Raw genomic sequence first — 11683 nt, 5'->3', positions numbered from 1 at the left:
CTTCTTCTTCTTCTTCTTCTTCTTCTTCTTCTTCTTCTTCTTCTTCTTCTTCTTCTTCTTCTTCTTCTTCTTCTTCTTCTTCTTCTTCTGGGCTCATATTTTCCTAGAGACTGCACTACACCACTTCTTCTCTCTGAAAGATGGAGTCATTGAGTGTATGGTTGCCAGCTTTTACACTAGTCCCTCTAGATGGCCCTTTAATAGCAGTTTGATCTGCTGCAAATAGCGGGTGATTTCATTTAGCTCCAAGCCATGAAAAGCTTCAGTTGTCCATTTCCACCCACTAAGCCTCTATCAAAGGGACAGGACATTTTTCTCCTGGCCAGTTAACAATCCAAGTCAGGTACTGCAGTGTTATTGTGCTATTGTAATTGCTCACCTCCCTTATCTTCCTGTGTGGACATGGCAATCAGGAAATGAGTGATTATGATAGTGCAATGACACATTGGTTCAGCTTTAGGCAATCTTGTTCAGATGCAAGTCCCAAGTTAGTGTGTGTGGGAACACAGCCTTAACTGAACATAAGTTTAGGAATCCTTAACTTACCAAACGGTGCAGCAAGTTGCACTGAATCTGAGCTGTGGCATTCTTGAGTGTTCACATTGCATTAATATTGACCCCATGTATATTGCATTTGCTTGTACATCCATTAACGGTGAAAAAAAATGGCATAAATGTTGTCTTGCTGCACAAAGGACCACCAGCGCATAACTTAAGAGTGTCAAATTTTGCCATTTTGCAGATGAATTCAAGTTCTTTATGAAAAGGCTGCCCATGAACTATTTCCTCAACACATCTGCCATTATGCACTTGTGGACAATGGACTCAAATTTCCAGCATCGTTACGAGCAACTAGAAACCAGCATGAAACAACTGTTCTTTAAGGCACAGAAAATTGTTTACAAGCTCTTTAGCCTTAGTAAGAGGTGCCATAAACAGCCACTTATCAGCTTGCCAAGGCAAAGGTAAGAAAACACCACAACAACCCAAAACAAGCAACCTAGAACAGTGATTCCTAAATGAGGCTTGCAGGAAGATTAACAAACTGGTGGGAAAAAAGGATTGGCAGAAACCTAAATCACAAATGACTGTCTTAATTTTTTTTTGGCATCACTGACCTAGGAGGCTCTTTTGAAATTAATACCCTATGGTGTGTTTATAAGTCTTCCAGTGTTATTCTTTCATCACAAAAGCATACCTGAAGGGCAGGCAGTGTTTTAAGAAGTGCATTCTCATGTCCATGTGAACCAGCAGCACCGCAGTATTCCTCACCTTTCCACCTTCTAGCCAATGATGTGAAAGAGGATGCTATAGTTTGAGACTGTAGAGAGAGAAGACCTGTGAGGAAAGACTGAGGAAACTGGGAATGTTTAGTCTGGAGAAGAGGAGGTTGAGGGGGGACATGATTGCTCTCTTGAAGTATTTGAAGGGCTGTCACTTAGAGGAGGGCAGGGAGCTGTTCCTGTTGGCAGGAGACGGTAGGACTCGCACTAATGGGTTTAAATTAAGGGCAGAAATATCCTGGCTGGATATCAGGAAAAACTTTTCTACAGTAAGAGTTGTTCAGCAGTGGAATCAGCTGCCCAGGGAGGTGGTGAGTTCCCCACCCCTGGCAGTCTTTAAGCAGTGGCTGGACAAACACTTGTCAGGGATGCTCTAGGCTGATCCTGCACTGAGCAGCGAGTTGGACTAGATGGCCTGTATGGCCCCTTCCAACTCTGTGATCTATGATTCTATAAGACATATGAGGATGTCGTTTTCACTGCCATCTTTGTGGTTGGCATGATGAAATCTGTTTCTCTGTAATTCACAGCTTTCCTTCCTTCTCCATCATTTATTTGGGAGAAGAAAGGGGGAAATCTCCATTCCCAGCCCTCACTTTGGTGAAATCCCAGGAAATGGCTTGGGTGGTGGCCAACAACTCCTAATAATCTGGGCTGACTGACCTTCTGAAGTGTAAATGCTACAACAGGAAAGTTCAAAAATATCTTCCCACAGCTTTTTATCACTGGACATTTTTGCAGATTAGCAGCTTCACTCAATGTGGATACACTGACAAATGTCCTTGGCTAGTAATGTCAATACCTTTTGTTTTAATAAGGATATTATCGGCAATATAATAATATTCTTATCTGGCCCAGAAAATTCTCAGAATCCCATAGAATCTGTGCTACTACTGAGATGAAGTATGTTTGGCATGTAAATTCCCCTGGTTGAGGAGCCTTCATATATTAGCTACTCCGAGCTTTCTGGTGGAACAGCAGGGTATGTGTAATAGATACATAAAAATCATTTAATACAGCCAAACACACTTAATAACATGGCATGGCTTGAAGCAAACCACATCTAATTTTAGAAAATATTATGCTCCTTGAGTTGAATAATTTCTGTTACTTATCCAGGATTTTTTCAACAATTAAAATTGTTAAAGGATCAACTTTGGCTTTGCAAGAACAGCACATTGATTCAAAACAAATTAAACAAAAGGCTATATGAATAGAGAAACCTGAGAAAATACTGATAGCATGCACATTGTTTATTATGACTTGGTTTTAAAGCAGTAAGATAGTATGTACTGTGAGGATAAGCTGTGATTTTAATCAACCTCCTAACCATACACCCTTGAACAATTCCCAGTTAAGATTTACAGAAATCACCCAAAATGGTGATAAATGTCTCCCCCCACCCTACATGAATCTTTGATGTACTCTCTGGCTTGGTAGGTGCCTCAGTTTCTTGCGTGAAACCAAAAGATCTGTTCACTCGGAGTGTGTAGCAGAGCAGATAATTTAATCAAACAGGTAGACACAGCATGTATAAAACCAGAGGCTACTGAAAGAACTAAGCTTATTAACAATAAATCAAATTACTTGGAACTCAAAATGTGAAAAAGAAGCTACTACTAAAAGGCTCCTTATGATAGGGGGCAGGTGTTACGTAACTGCAAGCAGATCACTCTCAAACACAAACATAAGTTTCCTTATATTGAGTCAGACTATTGGTGGGCTAGGGTTGCCAGCTCTGGGTAGGGAAATACCTTGAGATTTTGGGGGTGGAGCCTGGGGAGGGCAGGGTTTGCGGAGGGGAGGGGAGAGACATAGGCTACGATCACACACCAAGTAATCAACTTTCAGTCCACTTTCAAATTGGATTTTGTCAGTTCACACAGTAAAATCCAGTTGGAAAGTGCATTGAAAGTGGATTATTTAGTGTGTGCGATCGCAGCCATAGAGGGCACACTCCAAAGCAGCCATTTTCTCCAGGGGAACTGATCTCTAATGCCTGGAGATCAACTGTAATAGCAGCATATCTCCATGCTCCACCTGGAGACTGGCCACCCTAACTGGTCCATCCAGTTCAAATATTGTCTGCTGTGACTGGCAGTGCCATATATCGAGCCTGGGACTTTCTGTATGTGAAACCTGTGGCCTACCAACTAGACCACAGTCCTACCCTCATTCATCCAAGCGAAAAAAAACAGAGGTTTACTGTAACTTAGGGTACGATCACACACACAATTAGGCCCGCCATAGGTTTGAATGCCAGGTGGATTTAAGGGGTGCGATCAGGTATGAACATCTGGGAAGCACCCCGCACCTATTGGCAACCCATTTTGCTCTGCCTCAGGAGTGTAGTAAAAAGACACTGGGGAAAATCTGGTAGTAAACGGATTGCGACAGGCCATGGACAGAGTTTCCCATGTCTGATCGCTTCAGCGCACTCTCATGCCATCAGGATGGTCTGATCAGGCCATCCCGACTCTGTGCTGTTGGGGTTTTCCCCCATCATTGCAAACTCCATAGGGAGCCCTCAGTGAGGAGATGCGTTTCATCAATTCCTCATTTAAGCGCATCAGAAACAAACAGCAAAACCAACAACAACAACAAAAATGACTCACCCGTGGTTGCGTCTCATCATGCAGTGGTGGGCTGTGCCCGCAGCTTCCAAGGACTGTGTGATCACGCAACTGGGGGTCAAATTTCTCCAGACGAAATAGCCTTGCTCCCCCCACTTTATCTTGCACGTGTGACCACCCCCTTAGAAACAAAGGCTTTGTTCGAATCAGTGGAAGAAATGTCATCCTTATTGTTTCAGCCTTGTGTTAGGCAACTGAATCAAAATGACACAAAGTTCAATTTATTGTTGTATAACATAAAACTAAAACATGAATAACCACTTCTGCATTACTCTCAGTGCAGTCCTTCTATACTCTTCTACTTCAGTGGACTATTTAGGGCCAAGAAAAATCTCTTTCGTGCAGCTTCCTTTCCCCATTGCTGTAAGATTACATTCCCCAGCAAGCAGTGCTTCCTTGTGTGTTACTTACAGGGACTATGATACGTAAAACATTGCTGGCTATTTGTTAGAGTGGCAGATTGCTTAGAATTAAAGACTATCCTCCAGTGTTATATGCAAATAGTTGTCATGGCTAGTCCCTGTTCTCTTTCTAGCACATGTTAGCAAAGAAACAGGGCTTTGTTCCATAGCCACTAGATTTCTAAAAGGAAGCTCAAAATGAGTTTGAATTGCTTTGAAAAACTAGAGCCATACCCTTTAATATGGGGGGAAATATTCAGTATTGGGGAGAAAAAAAAGAGAGAGTCTGCCTGTTCCTCATGACATGGATCAATCACTATATTATATGTCCCAAGAAAGAGACAATACTGAGCTTGTGAAAAGTTAATCAGGGAGGCTTACGGAAACTTAACATTTTCATTTTCTGTGCTAATGTAGGTCAATTTAAATTATGTACACTGAAATTTTCAACCATTTCCTATTCCAGAAAGGATAAAACTATTGGGTGCTTAATGTCTTGCAGGAATAGCCTGATTTATTCCTTTCAGCTGTATCTAAGGCCACAGTCACACTGGAGTCTTGGTGCAATCTGGCTGCACCTCTATTTGTGGTGGTTTAACTAGTTGTGGGAAGTTTTGATCAGACATCCCACCCTGAACCGGCTTCACCGTGTGCTCGCACCATGGTCGATCATTCAGATTGTTATGGCATTCTTTTTTTTTTTTTGTCTTTCACCCATGTGCATAAGTGTGTATCCAAAGTTCCAGCTCCTTTTTGACACTTTCCCATTCTCTCTATCAAGTAGTCCAGCCCTTCTCAGCCTCCTTCCCATTGCCTCTCTTCCATGGAATACTTGGGGGAGGGGGAGATGCAGATTTACATAAAAGTAATCCCATTGATGTCAGTGCATTTACCCTTGTGTCAGTCATGGGATGCTCTCAGACTCTGATGCAGAAACAGGAGATACAGGGGTTTTTTTTGGGGGGGGAGGATTTGTCACTTGAAAACAACTCCCTCGGGGACTCCCGATCCAGAATGACTCCTTGGCCACAGTGATTGACAATGCCAGGGGCAGTTTTGTGCTTATGCACACATAGCTTCCTGATTTAAAAATAAAAAGGAGGCAGAAACAGAAGGGAAGGTTTGGACTTTCCAAACGGCTTGACTTTGCAACAAGGGGTTCAGATGTCGGGAAATGCAGAGTGGCTTTCCCTGGTGCCTGATTACTCCACTTCCAAAGTAGGGCAATATGGTATGCCAATGACTAGGGCATGGAAGGCAGATGTTATTGTCTGATCGTTCTCTTTAAATCCACAACGGTAACATTACAATATATCATGGCAAACTGCTTGTGTGACTGCAGCCTAAGTGTTAATGGCTGGTTCACACATACAAGTTGTTTTGCTGCCTCTCCAAATGGAGTATTAACAGTTTAATCCTGTGTGATGTTACTCCAATCTAAGTCAGTTGAAAATTACTAGATATATTTGTTGGAGAATTTGACGAAGTCCGATGAAGAGTTCTTTAGCATGATAGGCTAATACTGAAAATAACCACACTGTGACATATTAAAGACTTAATTATTGGCATAAGTTTTCATGAGCCACTTTGCCAGATGTAAAGAAGTGTTAGTTGGTTGGCAGAAGTATACATATGGATACAAAGAGAAGAATGCTGCAGGGAGAAGGGAGAGTGTCATTTCCAAGCAGTGTTTTGTTTTGAGGATGGGGTAAAAAGGGTTCCAGTTCTTATAAAGCTGCACTGATTTCCAGCAATTCCTCCCCCTGGACTCGAGAGACCACCCTTCCAATGGTGCTGGTCTTCAGTACCAGTGAGTACCACCACAAAAAAGCCCCATTTCCAAGAGAGGGCAGAAGACTCAGCATCCCACAAGATAGATGTGTTGCATAACTTTACAGAACCTTGGCAAAAACAAAATCTGGTCAACAGTGTAAGGAATCCAATCAGAGCAGGTGTGGGTGACAAATTGCTAAAGTATGCTAAAGACAACTTTCTTTTTTACCTTTCCCTTGATTTATCAGCCTAAAGGCCATAAAATAAACTCAGTTTGCCAGCTGTACAGAAATTATATAGCAAAAGAGAGCAACGTCCACCATGCAATTGTTTAGTTTGCAAGAAAATCAGAATTTCAGTTTCTGAACATCGGGAGTGCTTGCCAAGTGTCTAATCCAGGGAGTAATATATTTATCACAGGACTTTTAAAAATAGCACTAATAAGTATGCAATATGCAATCCAGTAGATGAGAACAAAAAACACATGTGCAGTTTTCCGAAGAAATGTTTTTGAATCTTCCCACCATTTTGGCTGAGTTAAAAGCATTACATTCCCCTTGCATATATGCTCATCTAAATTCAAGAATTGTCAAATAATAAAAATAAGACTGGAGAGTAACCACCAGGGAGATCTAATGGTAATTATCTAGTCCACGTGTAGATTTTCCTAGATTAATAAAAATTAATAGTACAGAGAGAGTGGGAAACAATGTTTGTAGACCTGCAGCTTCTGCCTCTCAACTCTTTGTGGATTTTTCTTTTTTATTTTATCCTTTGCCATTCTTAATTCCTCCTTTCAACATATGCAGTTCATCAGGGCACACACCTAAAAAACAATGTTTAATTTAACAAAACTGTCAAAACTTCAGCTGACTGTGAAGAATTACCCAGTCTAGGAAGTGCTGGCCCTTGGCTTTATGTAGGTGGAGGGTGACTATGGGAATTCACTGGTGAGGAAAGTTTGCCAGTGTTGAACCTAGCCTTCATGCCTGGAGAAAGGCAGTGACCATACAGTATGAGAAGCTGATGTGAGTCTCAGAAACGGGCTATGCAATCTGAATCCTTGGCTCAAATGAAGCATAGAAGCTGGTTCATTTGCTCTTCTGGTTGTAGAAGACACCTGGCAACAATTAAGCATCATGAGAGATGGCATTTTTGAGACATTTACACACTGCCTTTCAGAATAACACCTGCAATGTGATACATGCCACATGAAAGGTGACGGAAAAGGGAGGGGGAAGCAAGCAAATCCAGGCTCTATCTCTCAAAGAACTGTTCTATAATGATACAGCCAGGAGGAATAGCTTCTGAAAAGGGGAGGAGCCAAATGGAAGTTGATCATAGATCGATGGATGGAGGGAGCATCTCAGCTCTCTTTCTGATACAGCAAATGGGAATGGCGGCTGAAGGTAATACTAATGGTTAGGAAGGAGCAATAAGGTGGATCAGTAACATTCTAGAATTTGCATATCTCTGAAAAGCTGCAAACAAGGGTTGTGAGATCATTCTTGCTTGATAGTGAGACAACTATAGTGCTAAATATGAAGGCTGGATTCTGGAAGGCTCACCACAGAGATGCTGGTCCCTATGGCAACCAGGGCACCTAGCCCCCTTTTTCAGCTTTGATGGCTTGTTCACACATACAACTCATCACTTGATCCTTTAGTCATTGAGTGATTGATGAACATATATCAAACCAGCCCTTTCTATCAGAAGAACAATAAGAGATACTAAAAACAAACAAACAAAAAACCACACACAACCTAATTTTAAAAGTTGTATTACAATTCTGGTACATTTTTATCAAGAGCTAAATTTGAGTCTGGTAGCACATTAGAGACCAACCAGATTTCCAGGTTATAGGCTTTCAAGAGTCAAAACTCCCTTCATGTGATGAAGCAAGATTGACTCTTGAAACCTTAAACCCCTCAAATCTTGTTGGCCTCTAAAGTGCTACTAGACTCCAAATCTAGTTCTATTGCAGACCAACACAGCTATTCTCCTGAAACTATTTTAAATCAATACATCCAGCTTTGTTTAGTTTTATTACTCTCCCCTGCACAAAAAAGATTATTTTTGTATGTTTGTTCACTGCAATGAGCTCATTCCATGCTGCTGCAAAAATTGATCTTTATCTAACAAGAAAAGGATTGGGACATGATGACGTTCCCCTCAATGTCCATTCTGCTAAGTTGCTTCCTTCCTGGACTAGATCAAACGTTTCTGTATTTCTTTGGGTCAAAGTATATGGGAAAACCTATTTGAGAACTAGGTAAAATACATCACAGGTTCCTTTACTGTAATTTCAGTCTGTAATACATTCCAGATTGATTCATCTAATTATACTTTATCCCCAACGAGAAGAATGGTGATAGCTTTTATGTTATGAAGGGGTGACTTTAAAAATGCATTATGATGAAGTGACAGATCCTTCTCTCCAAAAGCATTTTACTCTTTGATGGAAGGTCCATGAATCATAGATACTGCATTTCTCCTAAATTATCTGTAGAGCAGATTTCCCAGATTCGGTTGGTCATTTTCCAAAGACAGTTAAAAAAAAAGCCCCCCCCCATCTCCTTAACAATCCAGCTTGTCCTCCATTTTACAACTGTGCTGTCATTAGGATTCCATCCAGAATCCATTGAAGCCAAGGGGAGACATAGTAAATAGAATATTCATTGGAACGATGCCAAGAGAAAGTATGATTCACTTCACCAATAGTGATTCAGTAGAGGGACAGATTGCTGTCTTATGGCAAACATAAATCCAAATCAAGAGTATAATTTTTCTTATAGAAAGCTGAGAATGTTTTTAAATGTCTACTATAAATCATATAGACTTTATAAGAATCTTAGAATATGCTCATACACACTTAACCACTCCCCAGGTCATTACCAGCCTAATCTTATGCAATGTTAGGTATGTTAAAGCTGCATAGTATTGGGCCGTACATTGCCCAGTTAGAGTAAAGGTAAGGTAAAGGTTTCCCTTGCTCGAAAGCTAGTCGAATCTGACTCTAGGGTTGCGGTGCTCATCTCCATTTCCAAGCCGAAGATCCAGCGCTGTCCAAAGACATTTCCATGGTCATGTGGCCGGCATGACTAAACGTCGAGGCGCATGGAACACTGTTGCCTTCCCACCAAAGCGGTACCTATTTATCTACTTGCAATTTCTTGCTTTTGAACTGCTAGGTTGGCAGCAGCTGGGGCCAGAGATGGGAGCTCACTCTGTCATGCGGCACTAGGGTCTCGAACTGCCAAACTACAGACTTTCCTGTTTGCAGCTTCAGCATCTTCACCTCTGAACCACCACGGCTCCTCATTGCCCAGTTACTGCATCAATAACTGATCATAGAAAGCTGACTTGTATAATCACTGGTCAATCTAGCCAAGCACTGCCCTTTTCTGACTGGCAGAGGCTCTCTAGCATGGGTCCTGCTACCTAGAATTATATCTGGAGATGCCAGGGATTGAGCTTGAGATCTGCTGCGAGAAAAGCATGTGCACTGCCCTGCTTACCAATAGAAGCCCCCACCCTGGCTGAAAATAGACCAGAGAACTCATTTTCTTAGGGCAGAATGACATGAGGTAAGATGACAGGCAGGAACATGTCTAAGGGGAAGGGGATAAGGCTTCACTCTGTGGGGCTGGTTTTGCCTTTACCATGCACTCTCTCCACAGTTGTCCAGTACAATAATGCTAACCTCTTCCAGCATCCACTTTTTAAGGTGAGGAACTTCATCTAATGGTACAGCATGCAAGAATTTGCATGCACAGCACATAACCTTCACAGTGCATCCTACATTACAAACCCAGAGACCATTTCTATGTGTTGCCTTGTTTAATGGATTTGCAAGATGACAACCTGGGCACGCACTAGGGGTGCCAACCTCCAGGTGATGGCTGGAGATCTCCTGCTATTACAACTGGTCTCCAGGTAACACAGATCTGTTCACCTGAAGCAAATGGCTCCTTTGGAAGGTGGTCTCTATGGCATTATACCATGGTGAAGTCTCTCTTCTCCCCAAATCCCACCCTCCACAGGCTCCACTTCTCTAGTTTGGTGTGAGAGCCAGTTTGGTGTAGTGATTAAGTGTGGACTCTTAAGTGTGGAAAGACATTTCAGTCAGTCAAGATGGCGACCGCGGTGGAGCTTTGCGAGCTTGTTCCCGCAGTTTCTGGCTGTTAAGATCTCCTTTTGGCCAAAGAATGGGACAAGAACGATGTCAGACCACCTTCATGGTCCCTGCATTCCTTGCTGCGCCTATTGCTTCGTTCACCGCTGGGCTGAAGCCAGGCTCCTAGCAATTGCAGCGCGTCTAACTTCGGGACTAGCTCGACCAGCCCGGAGACGCCCTGAGCTGCCGCGGCCTGGAGGTACTGTTGGTGCCGCGGCGCAGAGTGGGGGCCACTGGGTGCGCATTGCGGGAGCTGGGGATGGCCTGACGGCGTGGAGACTGTTTGCAGCCTGGACTATTAAGCAGAGTGGGGGAGAGCTGGGGACTGCTACCTTCGGGACTCGAGTGGAGCACGGCGCTGTTGCTGAGGACATCAGTGAGGAGGGCGGAGCCGGAGACGGACTGTGAAGCTGGGGCGCTCGGCGAGCACGGCGCAGTCGAGAGAAGCTACGGCAGGGTTTTTTTCACCCCATAGCACCGGGAGCGCTGGGAGCACCGGGAGCGGCTTGCGGGGCAGGAGGTGACTGCCGCTTCCCCCCCCCTTGGCCTTGGCCGGCCAGGAATATAAGCAAAGTGCAGCCTATAAGAGAGAGACCTCTCCTCCCACGACGACCACTGGGCTGTCACTGGATGGGAGCGGCCCTGGGGTGGAAAGCCCTAACAATTGCTCCTGTGGAGCCCGGAGGAGGTGCAGGACCATGGGACCCCCTCCCCTGGAACACGAACCGCCGGGGGAAGGAGGCTGGCTGGGCCGCCTCGAAGAAGGAGCGAATTGGAGTGGCCTTTGTTTCATCTATTGCCTGTGAAGGCAGGGGCCTTAACTTCAGCCTTAACTTTGGCCTTAAGGACGAAGCCATAAGAGTTGCCAGCAAGAGTGGATGAGGGTGTAAGTGGATGCATGCGTGAATGGTGAGTAGCCTGCGAGCACTGCTAGGAGAGTGAGTGAGGTTGGAATGGTTGTGCTTGTAAGCGTAAGGGACAAGGCCTCTTGCGCTTTTTTAGAGCAGTGAGTGTACTTGTATTATTGTAGAGCAGGCCTGATTATATTGCACATCAAAGGGGGCGGGAAGAGAGCTGGGAGGACTGTGGACCAGCTGTCTGGACGGTTAGGTGCTAAGCAGCGTAGATCGCCCCGTGGCAGCAATGTCTATACAGCAGATTCCGGTGCTCTCTGGGATGGGGAAGTATGGCGGTGGGTCCAGGCTAGGTAGTAAGGGAAGGGTGCGGAGAACCATAAGGGCTCGGCATCCTTCCAGCCTGAGACCCATCCCGAGGGATGGCGGCAGTGGGGCTTGGATTAAGAACCCCCCTCCGACATTGGTGTTGTGCAACGCCAGGTCCATTAATAATAAGACCATGGTCCTTCAGGACTTCATCAGTGAACAACAGGTGGACCTGGCTTGCGTGACCGAGACC

At 44.0% G+C, this 11683-nt stretch overlaps 1 protein-coding gene across 1 annotated transcript in view; it reads left to right on the top strand.

Annotated features, from left to right (window-relative positions):
- BRINP3 (bone morphogenetic protein/retinoic acid inducible neural-specific 3) overlaps positions 1 to 11683 on the top strand; it is a 102495-nt gene that overhangs the window by 38808 nt on the left and 52004 nt on the right. Inside the window, exons 3-4 of the mRNA XM_015420521.1 lie at positions 743 to 965; positions 3441 to 3451. Of these exons, the coding sequence (XP_015276007.1) occupies positions 743 to 965; positions 3441 to 3451 (234 nt within the window). The remainder of the gene's footprint in view (positions 1 to 742; positions 966 to 3440; positions 3452 to 11683) is intronic.

Source organism: Gekko japonicus, unplaced genomic scaffold, assembly GCF_001447785.1.
Source record: "Gekko japonicus isolate JY-2015 unplaced genomic scaffold, Gekko_japonicus_V1.1 scaffold597, whole genome shotgun sequence".
Classification (NCBI taxonomy): domain Eukaryota; kingdom Metazoa; phylum Chordata; class Lepidosauria; order Squamata; family Gekkonidae; genus Gekko; species Gekko japonicus.
Note: the sequence above shows the minus strand (reverse complement) of the source record. Positions and strands in the feature narration are given on the sequence as shown.